This window comes from Scophthalmus maximus, chromosome 5 (assembly GCF_022379125.1).
Source record: "Scophthalmus maximus strain ysfricsl-2021 chromosome 5, ASM2237912v1, whole genome shotgun sequence".
In the NCBI taxonomy this organism is placed as follows: Eukaryota; Metazoa; Chordata; class Actinopteri; order Pleuronectiformes; family Scophthalmidae; genus Scophthalmus; species Scophthalmus maximus.
Genome location: NC_061519.1, coordinates 10,878,083 through 10,902,378, shown reverse-complemented (window position 1 = coordinate 10,902,378; position 24,296 = coordinate 10,878,083). Strand labels below are relative to the sequence as shown.

At 43.0% G+C, this 24,296-nt stretch overlaps 2 protein-coding genes across 2 annotated transcripts; one reads left to right on the top strand and one right to left on the bottom strand.

The window, feature by feature from the left end:
* The first annotated feature begins 940 nt into the window (after nucleotides 1-940).
* Nucleotides 941-5,044, top strand: LOC118311455 (kelch-like protein 40a). The gene is made up of 6 exons (XM_035635350.2): nucleotides 941-2,193; nucleotides 2,366-2,526; nucleotides 2,691-2,798; nucleotides 3,092-3,277; nucleotides 3,498-3,647; nucleotides 4,504-5,044. The coding sequence occupies exons 1-6, from the start codon at nucleotides 1,069-1,071 to the stop codon at nucleotides 4,613-4,615; spliced, it is 1,842 nt and encodes a 613-aa protein (XP_035491243.1). The 5' UTR covers nucleotides 941-1,068; the 3' UTR covers nucleotides 4,616-5,044.
* A 1-nt stretch (nucleotide 5,045) lies between these two features.
* Nucleotides 5,046-23,638, bottom strand: LOC118311456 (vasoactive intestinal polypeptide receptor-like). The gene is made up of 13 exons (XM_035635352.2): nucleotides 23,401-23,638; nucleotides 21,891-21,984; nucleotides 20,548-20,661; nucleotides 14,726-14,832; nucleotides 14,513-14,610; nucleotides 13,250-13,379; nucleotides 10,881-11,034; nucleotides 9,766-9,826; nucleotides 8,308-8,374; nucleotides 8,121-8,212; nucleotides 7,775-7,904; nucleotides 7,170-7,211; nucleotides 5,046-7,015 (listed from the first exon to the last, which is right to left on the bottom strand). Exons 1-13 carry the CDS (start codon nucleotides 23,458-23,460, stop codon nucleotides 6,824-6,826), a joined length of 1,341 nt encoding a protein of 446 aa, XP_035491245.1. The 5' UTR covers nucleotides 23,461-23,638; the 3' UTR covers nucleotides 5,046-6,823.
* Nucleotides 23,639-24,296: the final 658 nt, after the last annotated feature.

Below are 24,296 nucleotides of genomic sequence, written 5' to 3'. Positions count from 1 at the left end.
CTGATCAATGACTGCTATCAACACCCACGTGATTACATTATGATGATTAACATGACTAACAACCCACCAATATTAGAGTTTTCGTTTTCTAAATTCTTCTAAATTTGTTAAAGAACACATTAAGCTTGGATGCAGCACTTAAAGTATTATTTATAATTTGATGTGTCCTTCATTTGACTGACCTCATTATGTTCTTCAAACAAACAAAATGAATCTCCCTTCACTCCTTCATGTAATCAGTTTGGTTTTCATTTTAATCTCAGACAAAGAAAAATTTGACTCACGGTCTTCTTTGGTCCTAACTTTCTCCTTCTATAATACATCTGCGGTTTGTCCCTGAACACACTCAGTGACATAAGTCCTTTTCAGCTTGTAAGTGCCAGCGTTTGTTTGTGTCTCAGCACGTATCTCAGGATCTATGAGTAAGAAGCTGTGCAACCGACTGTTCTATACAACTGAAATATTATGAGTCTGTTGATTTATTTATTTTTTACATAGGATACAATTGTTCAAGTATTTCTTGTCTCTTTTACGTTTTATTTAATTTCATCTTTTGGCCATTTGGAAATTAAAATTTCTGATGTCAGGAGAGGTGTGTAATGTAACTTGCTAGTCTTCCGAGGACCACCGTTGCCTATACAGAGAGCAGTATACACTCTACTTACACTAGAGGTACAAGCCAGCATTAGATTTCATAGAAAAAAACAACTAATTAAAAGTGTATCAAAGTTTCCAAGTAATTGGATCCGGTGAGGCTTCCTGGTGAGTTGTTCCACTGGATTTAACATGCTGTCACCCCCGTGCTTAGTCACTCAGCTGTTTGTGGGGGTCTGTGTGATGCAGTTCCACCAAAATGGATTCTTCAGCTTTGTGAGGGTCCTGTCTATAAATACCCGTGACTTACAGAGTGACTGACAGCCGCAGACAGCTGCAGCCGGCAGCCAACCAACCCGTGGGGGCTATCCACAGCAATCTGAGCAGCCCTGTGAGAGGCTGACAGTCCTGCTCCGTTGTGGGGAGTGAGTAGGGTGCCCACCAAACCCAACCAGGACCAGACGACAGAACAAAATGGCTGCCATGGCTATAGACCCGGTGGAGCAGCCTCGGATGTACCAACAGACTCTCCTTCAGGATGGACTGTGCGACCTGTTGGAGAATGACAAGTTTGTGGACTGTGTCCTCAAAGTCCAGGACAAGGAGTTCCCCTGCCACCGTTTGGTTTTGGCTGCCAGCAGCCCCTTCTTCAAGGCCATGTTCCTGTCTGACCTGGAAGAGAGCAAGAAGCGGGAGATTGTCCTCAAAGATGTGGAGCCTGGTGTTATGGGGATGATCCTGCGCTACTTATACACCTCTGACATTTCTCTGACGGAACAGAATGTCCAGGACATCTTCATGGTGGCTAACATGTACCAGATCCCCTCCATCTTCTCTGTGTGTGTGTCCTACCTGCAAGAGAAGCTGGTGCTGGGGAACTGCATGGCTATTTTCAGACTGGGGCTGCTGCTGGATTGTCCCAGGCTCGCCCTGAGTGCTCGAGAGTTCATCTGTGAACGTTACCAGGTTGTTGTCAGGGACCAGGACTTCTTGCAGCTGGCCCCAAGTGAGCTGGCCATTATCATCACCTCAGATGCCCTCAATGTTGAGCGGGAGGAGCTGGTGTTTGAATCCCTGATGGACTGGATAAGACATGACGAGACAAACCGGGTTAAGGACCTGCCGGAGCTGTTGCACTGCATCCGTTTTAGGCTCATACCTGTGGATTACTTCAAAGAAAAAATTGAGCGCCACAAGTACATCCAATTCAGCCAGGAGATCAAGAAGGAGCTTGATCTTGTCAAGGATGCTCACAGGGGGCGTCTGCCAAAGCCCAGGAAGCCCAGCAGTGATGGGGCAAAGGGGGGAGATGGAAGTGAAGACAAGGAGAATGATGACGAGGAAGGGTACCTGCCGGGTATACTCAACAACAACCCACGCTTTGGGATGTTTGAGATGGAGCTGATTCTTATGATCAATGACAAAGGGGCTGTGGCCTACGAACCAGTAGGGAATGAATGCTTTGTGGTGTCAGAATCAACAGATATTCCCAAAAACCACTGCAGCCTGGTCACCGTGCAGAACCAGGTGTTTGTTGTCGGAGGACTTCTCTACAACGAGGAGGATAAAGACGAGCCGTTCAGTTCTTACTTCCTACAGGTAATGTGTCAATCGGGAAGATCACGCTAGCTCCTTGTCATCTGAAAACATAGATCATCTTCTCCTGTAGAACTCACTTTTACAAGCGTCTAAAAATGCAGATTTCCTGTATATTTCACTACTTATCACTAATCATCACCTTATTACTCATTCTAATTCTCGTCATCCCCAGTTTGACCCAGTGAGTTCAGAGTGGTTAGGGATGCCCGCACAGCCCAACCCTCGCTGTCTGTTTGGAATGACGGAAGCCGAGAACTCCATCTTCGTCGTGGGAGGAAAGGAACTGAAGGAAGGCGAGCACGCCCTGAGTTCAGTCATGATCTATGACAGACAGTAAGTACAGACACCTTGTGTAGCCACAATCTTATTGAAAACACTAATTTTGAAAAATTAATACAATGTCATATTGATAACTAATCAAGCCTCACTTTATTATATTCATATAGTCAGTAATGCCCATTTTTATGCACTCATTGAATATGTGTTTTTGTCCACAGGTCATTCAAATGGGGGGAATCGGATCCTCTGCCTTATGAAGTATATGGCCATGGGACTGTGTCACACAAAGGTCTTGTCTACGTTATTGGGGGAAAGTCTCAGAGCAAGTACGTGGTTCTCCAGCTAGTCCTAAACTCAAACTAAAATCTGGTATTTTAGATTTTAATTACACATTATTTGGTAAAAAGAACATTGATTAAAACAATCAGCATTGTCCTTCCATAAAGTTGGTGGACTCAAATCAAAGCAGATGACCTCCTGACTTTTAGTCCGTAGTATGGGTAAAGCTCCAAATGCCCAACACAACATCATCAACATCATCAGATAATTGTAGGAAATAAACAAAACCTCATCTTTAAAATCAGCCGGGTGTCCCATTGTATTTCATGTTTTTGTGCAGGAAATGTATGAGAAGACTATGTGTCTACAATCCTACTAAGTTCGAGTGGAAGGACCTGGCTCCCATGAAGACGGCCCGCTCGCTGTTTGGTATCACCATCCACAAAGACCAGATTTACGTGGTGACGGGGGTCACAGATGCAGGCCTCACCAGCTCCGTGGAGGTCTATGATATCGCCACCAACAAGTGAGACAACAGGTTCATTTTATACGACCTACTTTATCTCATCGTTATGAGGTGCATCTGTCGACATTAGTGAAATGATTCACCGAGCGTGAATAGCAGATCATCAGGTCATAAAATAGCACTCGTTGTACTGCCCTGGGTGTCATGCAGCAATATGGAAGCTTATCTAATACAGTCATTACTTCTCTGTACGTGTGGTTATTGTCCCGTTGTGCTCCAGGTGGTCTGAGTTTACAGAGTTCCCTCAGGAGCGCAGCTCCCTTAATCTGATTTCTTTGGGAGGCTTCCTGTATGCTGTGGGGGGCTTCGCCATGATGCCCAGTGAGACCAGTGAGGAGCCGGTCCCAACAGAGATGACGGACATCTGGAGGTAACTGTCACTAAATAACTCACTCCCTCTCTGTACATACACCATCTGCAAGGCTGCCCATAGGAACACACACACACACACACACACACACACACACACACACACACACACACACACACACACACACACACACACACACAGTTATGTATGCTTAAACTACAGTTTAATGTGTTTTAAATGTGGCTGATCGATGCTAAATAGGAGGCTTTAAAGTAAAGTTCAATATTTTATTATATCTGTTCAAGTAAAATTATTATTTTCTTAATTATTTATTTTTATATTGTTATATTGTTTTTATATTATTGTTGTAATGTTATAGTCTGGATGTGATGAACGCTTGTGAAGTCTACTGAGAGAAATTTTGCCAGTTAGAACTTTTGAACAAGCAAATTTGGAAGAAAAAAATCTTACAGATTCAATTGAAACCATCATTTTATAGACTTTACGAAAACAAATTGATCTTTTTCACAATATAGCAGCAAAAGCACAGGTAATTCTTGTGATATTCTGTTTTTCCACATGTCAATGAATCAGATGAAAAGACTTAAACCAACAAATAATTGATCCTACTTAAAGGCAATTGTCTGTACCGACAAAGCCTGATAAGTGCCACCACCACTTAATACTTGAGCTTCAAATGTGTATTAATACACAGCTGAAAATAGTCCATGAAATATACATTGTACATCTTTTGAGTTTTTTTTATTATTATTATAATGACTATAATTTGGGTATAAAATGGAGACAAAATCCATCTTGGTCTCCAAAAGTACAACTTCCAATGCTTTTCCATTCTTTCTCTAAAGTCCTGGTGCCTCTGTGGCACCGAAAACTAACGTATGTTTCTTTCCCACAGATATGATGAGGCAGAGAAGTGCTGGAATGGCATTTTGCGAGAGATAAGCTATGCAGAGGGATCCAGTCTTCTTGCAGTGCGTCTCAACACTCTGCGTCTCACCAAGTTATAACTGAGTTGAACTGTCAGTGCCATGTGGTTGATGATGTGACATTAGCGTTCAAGTAAACAAGCGCATTAATTGTGAACATTATCTTATGTGGGGTTCAGAATGTTTCAGGGCCACAAACCAAATGTGGTCTCTGAAAATGAGAGAGTGTTATGAAATCAGCATTAGGTTGTTTTTATCTCGTGACTTACAGCAGGGGGAGACAAGACACACGCAAAGTCCAAGTAGGTCTGGAGGAAAAGGGGAAGTTTGAATATCACACCAAATTTCTTTTATAAAAAAAAAAGCTGTTGATTTGTACATCCATTTTTGTTATATTGTTTCATAAATTGTCTTTATTACCCGTTTACTTTATTTAACCACAAAATAAAGATGCATTGATTCTGTTGCTTTCAGTGACGACCCATCTGGAAACGACACAAAAGGCTTTAACCACAGTGCAAATGGTTTTATTCATCTTCATCTGACACGTTGTCCAATGACATATTCACAGCCGATTCAACACACTGTACAGCGAACGATATTTACACCACATTTACATGGCAGCAAATAAGATACACCTCACCAACAATACTGACAGACATGTTTAAATGTAAACATCGATTTCCAGTTGACACCTGAGCACTACTGTATAAGTCATGAAAGACGTCGTACACCTAATGATTTGCCATATTTACAGTTTCACATCACATACAATAGCTGTGTGAAACATTTAGTTTGAGGTACTTTCCGTTAGTTTCAGTTTTACGCACGCCGATACAACGAGAACAAGATGGGGAAAACATCAGACTGCAACACGGCTCTCACGTGAAATATGACACTGTTGCTGCCTGGATGCACAGTAGGAAAAATGTCGTTTGAGACATTTCACTCAAAAGCACAAATGTGATCCTCGTCAAGCGCTCGAGAAAAAAATTCAATAGCGAGCTATACAACAATTGGTGAGATATTTCAGTCTGGACCAAGGTGATGTACCTACCAACTGACTATACCATCCAAGAAAAACCACAAGCGTGGCAAAAAATAATACGATACAGCGTACAGCATACTTAAATTGTCAGTACGGAATAGAATACAATAGAGTGGAAAACTAAAAGCCAATCCAACTAAATGAATTGTCCTTGCCCTCCAGTTAATGGAAGTTAATTGTTATTGCCACATATTCACTACCCAAAGTTGCGTACTGTGGACTAATGACGGAATACATCTGGTCTGTTGGTTTCAGAAACAGTACAAATAAATGTCTGTTGAGTGACGGTGCACTCAGACGAAACTTAAAGCCTCTGTGAATAATTTTCACAAGCAGCAGCTTCGGTCGCTCCTCTGGAATGTAATCCAGCAGTAATTCAGCAGAGTGCATGTCCTGTCATAGAACTGTCATACGCAGGACGGGAATGTCCAGTATGCTGGTTATGCTACAGATTCCTTATCCGTATCTGCTGTTTATGACGGCCTGACACTGTCGTTAATGTTGCTACCGCCGCTCCCCGAGGCCACGTGGCCATTAGGTTAAGTGCTCGGCGTTCCTCTTGTGTAACAAACCCCTTTTCATAAACATCATGTTTCGTATAGGATGCAGCTCGTCTCTCTGGCTCCATCCACTTATTGCTCAACATCGGATGGAAAGTGCCGGCCGAGAGCCCCGCCTCCCCTTAAACTCACATCATGATCATGAAGATCTTTCTTTTTTTTCCCCCTGCTGCACTCTGAAACTTAGTTCATGTTATTCGGACAGTTAGTTTTCGACAAACTTGTCAATAGTCAGTACACGGTGACTCATCGTGTGACCTCACCAGAGCATTTCACTGTGGTGCATCAGTGTGACAATGACCTTTATGCAGACATCCGATTACCTGCCATGTAAGTCAGCCAACCAGCACAATGGAAGCACCTCCCCGATCAAACCCACTCAAACTCCAAACTGTCCATGACGATAACAATATCTCTGATTTGTGTTTTTGCCCATTCACTGAATAAGCGTCTCCATAGTGGTTCTGGTTGTCTTTCCATCCTCGCAAGACAAACACTGAGTACGCGCCTTTTTTTTTTTTTTTTTCAAAGGCAATGGATCAAATTACGATGAACAAATATTAGCTTCAGCGCTAAAATGTCCTATTGACTTTCAGTGACCAATATCAACTGCATTGCAACAGTGGGGCCACACATTCAGTACACAACGACGGAAGCAGAGATGGGGAGCAAGCGCGAGTCTCAGATGGCGGAGAGGTGCTCCTGAAACGCGGACGCACGGCGCGTGCTGGGGCTGCACTTAGTGAACATGGTGATCTGGGTGCTGAAGTTGTTGCCATTGCTGCCTATGGAGGGCTGCTGGTACTTAGTGTCGGTGCCCAGGAACCTCTGCAGCATCCATCTGCGCCACTTACGCTTAATCTCCGACTGTACCTGCAGCGGAGACGAGGAGTTTGACAAACAGGACGCGGAGGGGGATTCAAGAGGGTATGACACACCAGAGGGGGGAGGTAAAATGAGATTTAGTGAGGTCAGTAAACATCTTAAAATAACAGGGTTTTTTTTGTTTTTGTTTGAATTTACTCACCTCTCCGTTCAAGAAGCAGTACAACACGGCAACAACAAAACCCTGTTGAAGAGAGAGGCAGACGAAATGTACGGTTCCGATAAGAGCTGTTGTTGAAACGCAATAGCAGAGTGATAGTGATACATCTGGGAAAGCATTCAAAATGTTTGTGAATGAATAATGACGGTGAGATTATGACCAACATCGGGCCCGGACAGGTGGTTCATCATTTCCATCTCCTGGGAGGTTTTCCCAGGAGATATCAGTCTGGGCTGGAATGGTCATAAATTAAGAATACTTTCCATTGCTTGGTCTCCACAATTTCACTTGGCTCCCAGCATTTAATACTCTGTACTTAATCAACGACCTCATTATTCAACCTTACAAAATTAAACATGCCAGCAACACAAACCATTTGTTTGCCTAATCAGATGACCTGATTTCGTGCTACCAAGATTTTTTCACATTACTTTACTGAACAAAAGGCACTTTAGCTTTTACTTTCTGCCTGGGCTCGTATGTGTGTTCACTTGGATTAAGCACATCAAATCCCCAGTTCATTGGTAAGTATAGCGGAGCGTTTTTTCAGGGTGCCTGACACGTTGTGCGCTTTTATGCAACGTTACCTGAAATGACCCGAGGATGAGATCGAACACCATCCTGACTTGAGGGTGGACGTGATCCGGAATGAAGGCAAAAATGATGTAGTTGATCCCGAAGAGCGGGATCAACAACAGTGTGGATTTAGCCAGTCTCCTAGGAAAGTAGAAAATGAAGAGTAGGTGAAGAGAAGGCTTGTGTTCAACCTTCTTAAAAACCCCCATAGAATCAAGGCTATACTATTATTGTATAGCCTATTACTGCCCACCAACAATAACATAAGAGCAGGAATAATTGTGTTACAAAAATTCATACAATACTATATATTTCAATCAACAACAGAGATGTTGTCATTTTACAGGGAAAACCTACGAGTACTGATTGGATTCCTTTCTTCCGATGTCGGGGCAATTCATCTTCTGTCGCAGAATCCGGATTATACAAATGAAAAGGGAAAAGTTCACCTGGCGAGAGAGTAACAAACTGGTTAATGGGATTTCATTACAGAGCGCTGTACTGTGTGTGGCGCGTTACTCGTGGAGAGCTGCCGGTGACGCACGAGTATGGTGACGAGAATGGGTGTTTTGATGATCCACCATGGACTGTCATCGATTGTCTCCCAGCATCTGCCAGAAGAGATGAGAGAGGCGAAATTAATTATTTCTCATGGAATAAAAAAATGAGGCGCAGTTGCGTGAAGCTGAACTGCACAACAAAGACGGGGGAGATATGAACAAGAGAGGAGTTGAGGAAAAAGAGTCCAGAGTTTTGAGGCCAAACTGTGTATAACATGTAGGTTTTAATACCAAGTGAGGAAATAGAATATTAACAGCTCTCATAATCAGGTTGGAAATTCATATTTATGTTTTTCTTTTCCCCTTGGAGTTGAGCAAATATGGAGAAACCACCTGCTCTGATGCACAGAGCTATATATTATATAACATATACAGTATAATACCCTGCCTGGACACAGCTGAGACGGTGTAGCTTAACTGTATCCATGGAGCCTTCTGTTCCCCTCCTGCTGACCAGCGAGACTGGATGCGGCCTCCAGAGGGTCAGACGTTTTAATATTACTCGTAAGAGGGATTCTTTCTTAGTATAGCCATACTTATACAATATCATCCACTGGGCTCAATAACAGCAGAATCTTCAGATCATAAAAAACAAGAGCCATATTCCTCAATGTATCCGTTCCCTGTACCACGATCCATCATTCGAACGAGAAAGAGTTCCAGGTTGAAACAAAATATGAAGTTATCACATTATAAGGTGAAATGTGTCCTGTTTTATTGAGATAAATAGTTTCATAACAACAAACCTTTCACAATATAATGTGATGCTGATCCGTATTTCTTTCTTTCTGCAGCAATAGGCTTCCGTGTGTGTGTGTGTGTGTGTGTGTGTGTGTGTGTGTGTGTGTGTGTGTGTGTGTGTGTGTGTGTATTGTGGGTGTGCTGCGGTTCTTAAACAAACAGCACTACACCTTTGCCTTTGGGAAAACTAAACACTTATTGGTAATGTCAAATGTGTTCCTACAGCTCATTTGTCCATGTGAACTAATGACAAATTAAATAAAGGTTTTTATAGTTAAATATGTCATTTTAAAGTCGCTTAACCACATTAAATGAAATGATGTCAGAGCCCAGAGACTGTAACTACTGTAACAACTTCTACAATGTAAAACATTTTTTAATAGTTTGGCCTTAAATAACTTATAAAACAAATATAGAACTCCGGCATTTTGGCTTCGTATGGTAGCACTGCCATGAAACCCTCAGCTCTTGTCTGAAGTAGTTTCTCTGTGTATTGCGCATTAATGGTTCACCAGACCTCCACTGAGATCAGCTTTTAATCAGCGCACTAACCAAGAAGTTACTTTTGAACGTTTACCCACAGTCATGCGTCTTCCTGCCAGTGGAAAGCCCAGAGATTAACACGTTCAATCTAAATTGGCACAAATGGTAATTTCGCCGTTATCAAACAAGATTAAAACCAAAAGGAATGATTAACTCACCCAGAATCATTCAAATACACCTTTGTAATCACCCATGCCGAGATAAAGATAGTTGGAGCCCCTGCAAACAAGACAAGAGAATTTGTTAGTGAATTCGATATTAAAGTAATCTCAACGTCGGAGAGAGAGAGAATATCAATTATGTCCACTTTGTTGCAACACACATGACCGAAGAGGACGTCGAGCCTGTGTACACTGTTAATCTTTTGGATGATTTTATAGCTAAAGTAATAATGCATTTTGGATATGCTTATCATTTTTAACAGGAGCCACTGATATATTTGCTCTGTGCCAATATTGGCTCAGGAGCATCTGCAGGAGAAGTCACATGGTTGTTTCCATTTCCCTGCTGTCGGACACAGCATTTCGGTCCTATTTATAGAGTTACTTTATTGGTGTGATGGGAAGAAAAAAAAAAGAACATCAGAAATTTGGGGAACGGTTGCTGAATGTGCAGTTCAAAGGCGAGTAGTCTTGAGATTTTGAGATTTTTTTGTACAAGAGGCATAAGGAAGTAGTTAAAATGAAAGTGTTGCACCAAAATAGTGTTAAAGATGAATTCTTCTGTATGAATACATGCTCGCAAAGAGCTTTTCGGTGGTGAACCCTTACAAACAGGATGAAAGCCAGCAGCACTGAGGTGTTTAGAGCAATGAAAACCGCAAAAGAGCGCCCTCGCTTTTTCAAGTTTACTCTGTCTGATCTGTTTTATTCCTATATTGTGTCTGCCATGGATGCAGGAATTATTCAAATGAGCTTTTTCCCCCCGCATGGCAGGACTCTTAGACTGAATTATAATCACAACAGCAGAGAGGCAGCTGCCTGCTGCCGCTGATCTAAAACTGGCAGCAGGACTATTTCATATGTAGATGGAAAAGGCACAGCATTTCCCCCATGTACAAAACCCTCGCTTATAAATTAATTAACATATGATCATGTATGTTGTGGCTGTGGCAGTCGAGACAAAAAAGACATTCAGGTTTGCCCCCTTTGCTTGCATTCAATGGTTTCTTGTTTCCCACTTCAGACAAACGGTCGGATCAAATGTCGCTGTAAAGGAGCTCGTGGGAGCGATCTGTATTCATCGAACATATGGCACAGTGGCCGACACTTACCCCACCCAATCAGGATGTACCACCAGAAGTACTTCCTCTCCGAGAAGAAGGAGACGGCGAGCAGAGCGTGGAGGTAGAGGCCCTCCACCAGCAGCCAGAAGTAACTCGCCATGATCCCGTACTGGAAGAAGACCACCACCGCCTTGCAGCCCACCTACAAAACAGACCATGATGTCGATTTGGCTTATTGCATTTCCAGGGAATGTAGACAAATGCAAATTCTATTACAAGTCAAATGATGAAGACAAATTGAGTTGCCAGTGGATTAGGCCACAGGGAGAATGTTTTTAGTGAATCACTCTGGAATTAGTATTGATGACCCGAGTTAAAAGAAAACGATTCTGTCGACTTGGCGAGTCACTCATCAAGAGCGGCGGCGAGGAGACAGGCATTATCACAATTAATATGAGCACAATATACTGTATTTGGAATAAAATTCTACATGGCTCATGATCGTGCTGAATCTGATTATACTAATGGACTTCTGGACCGATTAAATATGCAATCAATGTGTATTTCAGATTCATATTAGTTGTTATAGCCAAGCTTCTCACAGTACCATGGGAAGATACTGTGGTGGGTGGGTCAGTGGGTGTGACATCACATACAGATGCCATCACGACACTGGATGTTGTTTATTGCGTATCAATTTAACATTTTAATTGTGTTGTATCTTCTTTCAAAAGTTTGGATCTCCCGTGACAGTGAATCACTATTGTACATTCAGTAATATGAGAGACTCACAAAAGACAGGATGTCAGAGGTCATAATCACAGCAGCAGGGCAAGATATTCTTATTCTTATTTTTTTGAAAATACTGGGTATTTCAGGTTTGTTTAAACCTTGGATTGGTTTAATGAAATGTACCTTTTTTGCTGTGAGAAATCATAGGCTATGCTTATCCATCTCCTGGCTATAACTTCATGATTAATAGACATTAATAGATATTAAAGTGGTATCAATCTTCTAATCTCACCCTGAGACATTATGGAGATGCAGAAGTCCTCTGGCCCACCAGCTCAGTAACTCAATGCAGTTATTCAAACATTCATCTTTAGCACCATTTCGGAGCAACAGTTTCATCCAAACATGCTTCTCTCTGCTGTTGGTTGAACCTCTTCCTCAGGTCTGGTCTCATATTCAAGTGTAAATAACTATCTTCCAGAGCCTTTGCTGTTAGAAGCTGAAACTTTTGTGATCTGAACATAAGCTAACTATGAATAATTTTCAAAACCACAATTTCACCCCCCACAAGTGAATCACATCAACGTATCAGCATCTCTGCAGTCCACAATTGTCGGCCTTGTTTGATCCTCTCACTGTTAACCGAAGACATCCCCAAGACGATCTAGGGCTTATGGGAAATAGTGTTTCGATACAGGAAAATACGACCAAAGACTTTAATCTATTGTTGTCAAAGTTTTTGTGGGGTTTTGTTCCATGCTGCAGTTTTAGGAAAGTGCATTTCTCACGTGATTTAATTTTGTTTTTCCCAGTTTCACTCACTTCTCTATAAAACTGTTCCCCGGTAATATGTTGCTTTCAACCAAAGTAGTTGTTTTTTTTCTTCCACACGGAATTCATGAACAACAGCTGAGGGAGTATAAGCAGCTGTGTTTGGACCAGGACAATCTGTGCACCCTGAAGAGGAAATATATAAAGTTAAGCAATTACCGATCGGCACTTAGAGACAGCGGAGCGGGTGATTTACAGTCTGCTGATCTAATCCTCTCAGGTGATAAAGCAGTGGATTCAGCACGAGCAAGATCTGCGAAAAAACGCCACCGCCGCTGGTGACTTGATCAATCGCATGAAAATAAAAATAGCTCCGTTATACGAAACTGTACCAAATCCTGAAGTTTATCTAACACCTTATCTCACATTGGCACTTATCGTGTTGTCACTGTTGTGTTGCTGCGGGCAGTGATTAAAAGTAGCTGTCAAAACTGGGAGTGTGATTTATTGACAAAGCTCGTCTGTTGTTCAGGTTTATGTTCAGCAAACAGGAACTCTCACAACATCCTGCTGGACAAGTGAATGGGGGAAGCTTCATCTGAGGAGTGGAAGGCACTCGGCAAACACTGCCGCACCCAGAAGCACTTGAGCACTCGAACCTTTGAGTAAACTCCGATGCAAAGCTCTAAAGTCCGCAAATACATGCGTGAGCAATTCAAGAGATGCAGTCCGCTTCGGTCAGGGACAGAAACTTTACAGCTGGCTGCTGCTCGTCCAGTCGGCGGACAAGTTAACTTGATCTACGACGCAGGCCTTTTGATTATGCAGGGAAGAAAATCAATAAACCGCGCTCATAAAATGGACGCGTTTGGCGAGTGAGGTGGAGAGAGAGGGGAGTGTAGCGGGCAACTCACAGACGACTGGCAGTTCTCTGTCTCTCCAACATCGTACAGGACCACGTCCTTGATGAACACGGCCACGGCCTTCAGTATGAACGACACAAAGAGATGCATGTGGATGCAGTTTCTCGTGCAGTGCAGCTTCCTGTGAAAACAGTGACAGACGGGCCCGTTGGATGATTTAAAATCAAGAAGGGGATGCGAAACCACACAAAATCTCCTGAATGATGCATTCCCTCTGATGAAAGACCTTGAGTGAGCCGTTTACATGACCGGTCCTGCAAATCATCTGATAAAGTGTGTGTTCCTGGCACCAAAGCGCGCATGTCGGGATAAATACGGAGGAGATATTCACCAGGAGTCCCAGTGGCTTAATTTACGGGCGCAAAAACATTCACAGAGAGAATGTGTATTTGAGCTGAGGAGAGTGGTCATCGTAAGCTCTTACTGTACCTGACTATTGCCTCATAATGTGCTCCTACACTGTACTGTACTGAGCTCTTATCTGAATGTCAAGCTATCTGTATCTGTTTCATACTTAATATGGCAGTGATCTTTCCGTGCAACATACATTTTTTCAGGAAGAAGGAGAAAGAAAAGGAGAAAAGCTCTCGACTTGACATTCAGCGCAGAAGTAAACAAGAACAAATCAGGGGTTTGCGGTAGAGAAAATGTCACCAATGTAAATGTTCTCCTCCGGGTGCTTTTAAACAAATGCCTTCCCGCTGAGCTTATGGTCAGGGGGGCGAATTGTGTAAGCCCATCAGGCGAGTCATCTCGGACGGACGGGGCACGATGATACACAACATCGGCCAGCTGCCTGAACGCGGCATCCACAGCCGAACATAAACAGCAAACGCTGTGCACATCCTGTGTCTCCACTCCGGAGTCCAAACCATTGGCTTTTCATAAGGCAGAGGAGTAAACACGTCCCCTTGTTGTTTAGCCCATAACACGCAAACGGTCCAAATGCAAACACACCCAACTCAAACTGTTTTTTATGAGACGTCAAAGGGAACATGCTGTGGACGACAGCAGCACGTCTAAGTGGTTTGACGATGTTGCAGCAGAAGATCATGTCGAATTAAAAAAAGAAATCATTTTGTCCCTCAAAATCTGCCAGCGTCATATTACTGCGTGAAAAACACCGTAAAATATCGTATAAAATGCAGGAAGCACGGTGTGAAATGAGTTTTATTGTTCTAAATGAGGGAAGAAAAGGTGTTTGATTGCCTCCATGCAGGAGCATTAGGCGGACGTTTGGAGCAATCTCCTTACCGAAAGAGACACAGTATGACGATGGCGACCGTGAGGGAAATGAGCGACACGCTGTGACCGATGGTGTAACCCACTTTGATGGCAGTGAAGAAGTCTCCCTGCAAAAAAGACAGTCAGTTACACAAACAGAGTTTGACATTTAACATGTACACTCATGAACACAACTGCAGCAACATGGGGCCGTTGGGGGGGGGTTTCAAACTGGTTGCTGACTGTATTATCGTCCATGGTGTTGTTGGGATTGTATCCGCAGTCCATTATGTAGGAGTCCATGCTGATGGGGGTCCAGCCATCCTCTGTGCAGGTCTTTGACAGGTTACCTAATGAGCAGAGGGCCAGAGGGAACAGTTGACATTACTCTTAAAAGAATAAGAAATCATGACTGTGGCAGTGTGTGTGTTGGGAGGGAAGTCGTATGAGCCGCGAGGCAAAAGTTTTGCTTCATTTACTCACAATTAATTATGTCACACTTAGATGTATGTATCTCACTGGAATTCTCCCAAATATTGAAAGAAAATGGAAGGAATGAGTGAAGGGGATCAGTCGCCCCACTGACTCAGAGATACCGGGGACGGTTCCCATGTGTATTTGCCTCGATTTGTTTCTTAATGACTGACTGCACAAAGGCAGGCACACACACACACACACACACACGCACGCACGCCACGCCACGCACGCACGCACGCACGCACGCACGCACGCACGCACGCACGCGCACCAGGAGGCCAACAGTTGAGCAGAGAGATATTTTTACTCTGGCCTGCCCATGGGGGCAGAAGTGAAGGTCCAAGTGCGTTAGACTGATCATCTGAGAGGAGAGCTCTGTAGTCAAAGTGAGCAGAGATCACTAGAGAGCTTTGCAGAGCACAGAATAGGATAAGAGGAGAACAGAATAGGCTTGAGTTCGGCTTTAGAGTACAATATAACAGAGCACAGTGGAGTGGAGCTTTGCAGGGTGCAGTTCAGCAGTCCAGGGGTCGAAGAGCAGAGCTCTGTAGAGAATAACGGAGCTGTGAAGTGTTCGGAAGTCTAGCAAAGTAGAGTAGAGAGATGAGTGGAGGAGAGAAGTGAAGTGGGGAGTAGAAGTCTGAGGCTAGAGTTCTGGTATAGTGGACTTTGACTCACTAGAGTGAAAACAAATATTACAGATAAAATGAATACATCTGGTCTTATTCCCTTCACTAGCAAAATTATTTAGGCCTAATATTTAGGATCTATGTATTTTAATTGAATATAAGATTTGAATTTAATGAATAATCAATAAAAAATGCTTAATAGTTCTAATAAACCCAATATCTTTTAAATACACAATAACCAGATTGATATACTTATAATCGTTAAATCCTGTTTGTTTCCAAATTCGTAAGCCTATTTGTTTGAAATCACATCACGTTTAGTAGTTTGTTAATGTTAAATCTGTACAATACATATCGTTGGCAATTTTATCCATCCATCCATTAGTTGTAGTGCTTTATCCATTAAGGGTCGCGGGGGGCTGGAGCCAATCCCAGCTGACCTAGGGCGAGAGGCGGGGTTCACCCTGGACAGGTCGCCAGCCTATCGCAGGGCTGACATTCAGTCTGTCTTAAGACTTTTTGTCGAATGTCTCTCTGTTGAATTCCGTGCTTCTTCTCTGTGTCTAATATCTCTCAATGAATACAAAAATATTTAAGAAATAAGTTTGAAATGAAGTACTCCAAAGGAATACACATTGTCCAAATCAAATCTTTTGAAAATTAAATTTTTTTGGGTAATATTGCATACGTAGATAATTTGGAAAAATGTTGTGTTACAGAATAGGAGTTATCGTATTTCTATACATATCGTCAGCATCACTTTTCAGATGAGGCACTAATCATTAATTAGACTGAAAACCCACCTACATCATCCATGAATCCTATCTACTCCAGTAACCAGCAGTAGAAGCACAGATTGAGATTTCTCTGATTTTGTTCAGTCTCTTATTGTGTAATATCCATTTGGGGCCTTTCTCCATTTGCCTTCCTGCAGATATAAGAAAAGAAGCTGCGTGTGTTGGCCAAAGAATTAAGCCCTGTGCTAAATGTAGAAATCCAAAAGTAGGACATTTTTCACATTTCCCAACCGTATCACTGCAACGCCACTATCAAATCAAGACCGTTGGGAAATGACCAACAATCCAAAGTCTTCGAATGAATTTGGCATTAAAATACGCTCGGCTCACAAATACCTGAGCGGCGCATTGCAGAGAAGACGGCGGCTTAGCCTTCTCAAACAACATGACAAGACACAAAGGCGATGATAAGCCTCTGCTGTTTCAGCCCATGCCACCACTGGATTTGGCGTGTTTGAGGGATTGCCAGAAGAATGCTTTCATCATCCCCCCCAAAACATGACGGCAAGGATTTTCAATGTCAGGCGCGACGCCGACGAGAGCTCAAACAAGTTAATCACCCCATCGTCGTTTTGATTTTCCCGGTTGGTTTTTTCTTCCGTCCGGGCTTTTCTGTCATACAGTCTAATGCCTTATCCCTCCTAATCACATCTCGAAGGAAGATTCATATTAGCTGGCGACGAACAACTTCAGCCCAGCTGAACATCACGGCATGTAGGTTAAAGCCATTTGACAGATAGGCTCTGTCACTCTGAGCCTGCAGAGAGGGCGAGTTGCCCGTGTTATGAAAAGAGATGAATGGTCGCATGTTTGTCTTAGACCTACTCGGAGTTCATGAAAATGGCAAACTCTATCTGAACTAAATTTATGACTTGGCCCCCTGAATCTCGGTGGCGCCGTGTTTCGTAATGCTTGTTTTTTGTGTGTGCGCGCGCGCGGGGGCTTGTAAAATGAATGGCTCAAGATGTGTCAATAACGTGAAGCTTTCACAACTGCTGAATTCACAAAAAAAAAGGGGGGCAACTTCTGGAGAAGTATACGTCATATGTCTCTAATATCCGTCCCTCGCAAAGTTCTGTTACTGGGAAAAAAAGAAATACTGCTGGTACAAAGGAGGCTGTGTTTTCTTGGTTCCTGTAAGGCTCCCACTTGGAGATACAAGGTTCCCACCTGTCAACAAAAGTAATTTACAGTGCGCAGAATCTCAGTCCACCTATCATCCCTTAATTAAGTCCTTTTACATGACCTGAGAGCGGATCAGGTTTAACCAGCATTGACCTGCACCAAGTTGCTGATTTACTGCATAATTGATATCATGCACATCAGTGCAGCACAGGTCACTTACAATCCCCCCGCCCCCCCCCTCCGCCCCTCCTCTTTTCTTTTGAGGCCTCTTTCGCATCATGCTCGTCCCTGAACAGCGGAGGCCTGTTGATTCCTGTGAACCTCTGACATGTCAGCAAAATATACGTTCGCCTTCAACCCCACAAAACTGATCATTCGTCATCTGTCCCTGTGGGTTTTCCCAGGAGAGCTCTCCGCTCTCAGGTCACACTATCTCCCGTCTGGGTCAGATCACAAAAAACTTTTTTCTTCCACATGGAGCCTTCACATGCGGATGATGGATCCCTAGTTCGAGTTCCTCTCATGCCCTGGATATGATGAGGGGGGGAAACACTGGTGGGATTACATGGGGGGAGACAGCCCCTCCGTGTCCGCGGGGGGGGGGGCACGCAGGTTCAACGTAAAAGCACTGCAATGACTCGCAGCTGAAATCTTTTAACTCTACGCTTGTTCAAAGAACAGCGAAGGCGGTGGGATGTCTGCAGCTTGAGCCCGTGGAAACGATTTCATGCAATGAAAATATTTGCACATCTAAATAAGACGAAGCAACATTTAGCGTTAATTTGAAGTCGTTTTTCTGGCACAGATCGTGATGAATGAACACCAATATTGTTTCCTCTTGTTTCAGTCATGCTTTCGGTCCGTCAACAAACACTGTCGAAGAGCATCTCTTGCCGCGACATGCCACATTGCGTTAACAGCGTTCGAACGGGTGCTGGAAATCCTTGAAAATGCTTGAATTTTAAAGTTGTGCTTGGATTCTGGATAAAGTGCTTGAAAAATGCTTAACTTGTATCCTTCTGTTATTACGAAACACGATTTTGGTTGTTTATAGTGTAATACAATCTCTTTAAACGTATGTATTCGTAGAAATGTGTAATTTACCACAGCTGTAAGGTGCTGGAAAAGAATGAAAAACGACCTTGAATTTGACTTTGGAAAAGGTGTATGAACCTTGGTGTATGAAAATGCTAAGTTCATGTAATTCCTTGCAGGTTTTTGTCTCTGTTGCTGTCACATTGGCGACTATTTGTTGGAAACTATTTGTGAATACAACAGTGATTATTACGTGCTGAGGTGCAACACTATATTCTTCATTTGTTTGGTCATTTAGACCAGTTGTTTCTTTTCACCTCATGAACGTAAGCCCAATATTTCTTCTTTTAGCTCTGCTACAACATTTTTCAGTAGGTATTCGCTTCGTTGTTGTCATTTGGATGTTGCCATGCAGCACACAGTGACTTAATCGGAGGAAAAAAAATGCAATTATTTTTTTTAAATAAGAAAATGCTATGAGAGCATGCTCAGGGGAAGTGTAAACTTGCTGTAATTCTCTACGGATTCATCACAATGACTGACATAGAGCACATGCAGTAGTCATTTGATCTGTTGTAAATATTCATTAAAATTAAAAAAAACAAAAACAAGATTAGGGCTGCTTCAAAGAACCAGTGGTTTTACAAGCTCTTTTCAATCTGCTTCAACTCCTGCAAAAGAACATCTTCTAAAGGCTCCAAGCTGGTGTTGAGAGCTCTCTGCCAACTGAATACAAATAAACAACTCCTGCAGCACAATTACTCCGAGGAGGCTCGGTGTGGTAATTAATGTAAAGTGAAGATATATACGGGAACAATCCGAGGGGGAATCATCTCAGGAACTACTGTACAAACAGACAGCAATTCAGCCAGTAAATTCTCCAGTGGCTTCCCTTAGCTGTACATAGTTAGTGCCACTTCGCCGTGAGGCTTCTCATAGATTCAAAGAGGACTAATAAACATAATGTGTCCATGGTGGGTGGATAACGCCAGGATGAGAAGCTGTTATTGTTTCTTTTTTTTACTTTTTATGTTACTCTTTATGGTATACGACATGAGCTGACGGAAAAAGATACAAACAACAGGTGATCATGGGATGACATCGCGAGAATGAGCTGTTAAGATGCTCAGCGTACTTAAAAATCCCTGTTTTTGGTCACAAATATGGAGCATGATGATACCAACATAGATTCAAGGATCAAGACCAGCAGAATCTCAGTCTATATCCTACACATAACTCGTCAAGTTAATCATATACGCAAGAAATATGACTGATTCGTCACAATTAAGGACTTTTGCTCATTTCAAAGGAGACAAAGTTGCACAATTCGGTTTCAAGACCGTGTACGTAATGTTTGACAGTTGAGTAGAGGAATGTCATTGTTTATTGGTTTGGCCATGCAGGTTTCAACTACAAAAAACTGTCCAGTATTAAAAATCTCCTAGATTTAATTTAATCATAACTGATGTTTTGGCCACTTAGTGGTATGCTAAACAAGCTGTAAACACAACGTTGCCATATCATCCCTTTATAAAGTTGAAACAGCAAACATTTAATACACCTAATACAGTATGAGACACATCTGATCGATATTAATATAAAAACATGGATTAAAGTAACGTTCGCCAATCTTGTTAAGTTTCGGTTTATGGCTGCATTTAAGTAGTTCTTGAGCATTTGCCAGTTCGCTCATTGGTTTCCTTGGTTATTAACCTATCCTTCTTTTTGTCTCACATTTTCCTCTTCGACATCAAAATGGTCGTGAGTGTCAGACCACTATTTCTGATTTTCTTAGGTATAACCATTGTAATAAACCTAATTGAGAGGTTGATGTGGACTAAATTCAAAGTCTCAACGCCAGTAACCCTTGACTGCGACATCGGCCCCAGTCTTTCTGCCAAAAGGTTTCAGAAACGTAAGACATAACACCTAGTAGTCAATTGCTTTCCTTGACTCTGTCACACGCATATGGAACGTATTTTGTAAAAAAAAACAAACGTACGTGTAAGGACATCCCTGGAGAAGTAGAAGAGGTACTTGGGACAGGGGATGGTGACCACCTCTCCGGTGTTGGCACTGGGCCAGCAGGTGATCTTGTCCCACGTCCCACTGCAACCTGACGGGAGAGAAAGAGTACAAGAGGGAGAAAAATCCATGTTAGTCATACATGGAAATACCATAAAAACCAAGGAGAACATGCACGAAACACAGGATATTGGACAGAAAGTGTTTTGATGCTGTTGTAACATTAATCAATCCCTCTGACAAACAGCTGCCTGATTACGGTGGAGGTGGAGCACCGAAAGTTCCCATGGCAGCCGGCGCGTGTAAGCTCAGGTCAGCTGTCGCTACAGCCCCGGGTTCATAACAGCAGATGACCCAAGTTAACACGCTGTCAACATGACTAATAAAACAGCTCCCCTGTCCGCCGTGACACGCGGATCACTGTGACTTTCCACAGTGTGTTTGGTCTCAGGACGCAGAAAAAAAATCGGGTCACAACGTTTTTTCAAGCGACGCCTGCTTGCCGCCATAGTATAAAAATCACAGCATGCTGAGTGCTGTTTACACCATCAGCACCCGGAGGATTAACCCGCATGAACATTTGATGGAATCTACAGCGAGCAACTTGATATGTGAATTAAGTAGAAGATAATGAGTGTTTAATGACTTTTTACAATGTGTGAAAGCAAACACGGTCTCCCGATACCTGCAGTCAGGATCAACAATGTTTCAGTCTCACACACTCTCACACACACACACACACACACACACACACACACACACAAACACACACACACACACACACACACACACACACACACACACACACACACACACACACACACACACACACACACACACACACACACACACACACACGTAATAGAGACTAAACGAAGCACTGTTGTGTCTCTGTAGAATATAATTATGTGCTGCATGCTGTGAGTATGCAACATCCCACTTGGCAACGTGTAATTTCATCAGCAATGGATTGAAAAGACACATTTTTCAATCTATTGACAACAACGACAAATGTCATTATTACACACTCACTGCTGTATTCCTCTTCAGAGCATTTACTGTAAAATCAAGGACAAAATGTGATCCGTTTGCAAGTTTGCTTTGGAGTCGAACGTGAGCGCAAGTGACAAGTGGCTGGCTTTAGGTGAAAGCGCCGTTCAACCATGCAAGGTGTAATATGAAGCCAGGGGGAAGGTTTGAACAGCTTCTGTTGTCTTAAGAGCTTGTTGTGCTACTTGGATCAGAGCCTGTTTGTTCAATTTTGCACATGGCATTGAGGCGGAAGATGCAGCCGAGATAACCCAAGAACACCCCACGTACCTGTCGTTCTGTTCTCAATCTGGGCCTCGCACGTGTCCCGCTCTTTGTCGATTTCCCTCATCATGTCGCACATCTGATTTTGCACTGAAGACACCTGTGAAGAGAATATTTGACACACATTTGCTATGCATCTCTTAGGTCACGCATCGTTCGTCTTACAAGTCTGACTTACAACTGTCGCACCGCCTGCGCTCTTGGAGCAGTGCATCATTTATTTAAGTAAACACATCTGTCGTCTCCGCCGGGGTTCTCCCTGAGATGGGCTGACCTGGGCTCCCATTAATCTCTCCGAGCGACACGCGCGGCGGCCACACAAAAAAATCGATCTTTTGTCGGTGATTCACCGGTCATATTCCTTCGATTTGCATATTTTGAAATTGTAGGGGAATCCGCGGGCATGAATTGGTTCCATATGAGGTTGAATCCACGAGGGGTTCATCACCGGAGAATATACAGACCCTCGGCAGGACCAGAAGATTTATTGCTGTTACTTAGGTGGATGAGTCTCCCTCTCTCTGTGGGCATTAATCAGACCGTTGGTATGTGGCTATTGTTAACCGCAAAATGAGTCCATATGACTCCAGACTCCCCCCCCCCCCCCCCCCCCCCTTTAAATTCTGATTTATCTCCCTCCTCGGGCTGGGCGCCACGTCCTGTGTTACTTTGGACTGTGATTGGAGTGAATGTTGTAAGTGATGGATCAGCGCCGCCTTCAGCGGGGCAAGTTGGAGTATCAGGAGAAAACTTCCTGCACTCCATCATCATGATCAACATCGTTCCTTTTTACCTTCCTCACCGGCACAACACTTCCCATCATCTCCCTTGCTTGATTTCTTTTTCCGCGCTGAGGTACTGACAACTGTGGATTGGTGTGTACAAATGCAGATATAAAAGTCAGCCTGCTATTCTGGGGGATTGGACCTCCAGTTGGATTACAGCATGAATCATACATGCTTCTCTACGGGAGACGGTCGTGGATAGAGACACTGGAGACCGGAGAGTGCAGAGACAGACTAAGGAGGCCGTTGCCATGGTGTTGCCTGTTGGAAGACCAATGAGCACCTCCTGGCTGCAGCGGGCAAATTCACCTGAACCTTCAGATTGAGGACATAAAACACACTAATGTCACTGGAAAGCGAATTACAGTCTGGCCCCCTTTTTTTCGACTGAGGCGAATGACACACACACACACACACACACACGAGAGTGCACATGTGAGGATACATGTTGGGATTCCAAACATACATACAAATGCGGGGAAAAAAAGGGGAAGGTGGGATGTTCCCTGCTCATCCGCATTGGCCAGTTACTGAATCACGCTCCACGCTGGTGCGCGCACCATCCAAAACTATGGGTTTGGATGGTGCGCCCGCGTGCGCATCAACTTCCACATGTCGGCAACTTACAACTATCTGCGTGTCCTCCAATCTTACAGGGATACATTGACCGGCAGCCGTTAGGCTAAAAGAGCACCAGTTAAAGAAAAAAATCAAAGTGTTTGAATACTCACGGGATCCAGCAACACGAGGGAGAGAAAGAGGAACATTCCCTTGGAAACTTCTGCCGACATACTCGTCACATGCAGTTTGATTCTTTCAGAGGGAGAAAGAAGAGAGGAATAAATGATGGATATAATAACAAAAAATAGAGAGGTAAATCTAGTGATAATCCTCCGCAAGGTTCTCGGAGTCCCCTTCGCCGACTCCGTGCGTTCTTACGCACTGACGTCAAGTGAATTGCTCCGCTCCTGAAACCCTCCTCCTCCTCCTACTCGGGCTTTACCTTGAACAACCAGAAAACTAACCAATGAAACATCCTCTGTGAACGTCAATGGACGAGGGCGTAAACACACAGAGAGAGAAGGAAACTACTGCATAAAGCCACGACTCGGCCTTTGTGTCATTTTGTGCGGCCAAATATTATCATGACTGAACTTTTTTATCATGTATTATGACATGGACGTCTAGAGTTGCTTCACGGATTAAGAGTTTGCATGAAAAAAATTATGATAGGCAGGTTAAATACAATAAATTGTTAAAGGCACTGGTACTCAGCCTTTTGAGCTTGCTACAGGAAACAGTGTATCAGCTTCATGGAGGTGGTTAGAGGTTTTTTATTAGTATAGAATAACTAATCAATGTCCAAACAGGTAAAATGGTTCAATATTTCATAATGAGAGTTTAAAATCCAAAAATGAAAATAAGATTTGTGTATCAGATCAAATTAATCAAATCAGGGTCCCTCAGATTTTTTAATCTCGTGCCTGTTGGGAGGAAGCCTGGCACCAAGATGTGAACCACTGCACTGAACCACCAAACTGTATGTAAATTAGTTAAAACACATATATATATTAAAATGTTTAGAAGAAATAAACATTAACATCAGTATCAACTTAGTCTTATTTAA

What these genes read in the sequence shown, in the direction of transcription:
- LOC118311455 (XM_035635350.2), top strand. Translation starts at nt 1,069, where the DNA reads ATGGCTGCCATGGCTATAGACCCGGTGGAGCAGCCTCGGATGTACCAA. An exon ending in TCAGTTCTTACTTCCTACAG is followed by an intron (nt 2,194 to 2,365) that starts GTAATGTGTCAA and finishes CGTCATCCCCAG; the next exon opens with TTTGACCCAGTGAGTTCAGA. An exon ending in TATGATATCGCCACCAACAA is followed by an intron (nt 3,278 to 3,497) that starts GTGAGACAACAG and finishes GTTGTGCTCCAG; the next exon opens with GTGGTCTGAGTTTACAGAGT.
- LOC118311456 (XM_035635352.2), bottom strand. Translation starts at nt 23,460, where the DNA reads ATGTCGGCAGAAGTTTCCAAGGGAATGTTCCTCTTTCTCTCCCTCGTG. An exon ending in GTCATACTGTGTCTCTTTCG is followed by an intron (nt 13,380 to 14,512) that starts GTAAGGAGATTG and finishes CTGTTTTCACAG; the next exon opens with GAAGCTGCACTGCACGAGAA. An exon ending in TCATCCTCGGGTCATTTCAG is followed by an intron (nt 7,212 to 7,774) that starts GTAACGTTGCAT and finishes TCTCTTCAACAG; the next exon opens with GGTTTTGTTGTTGCCGTGTT.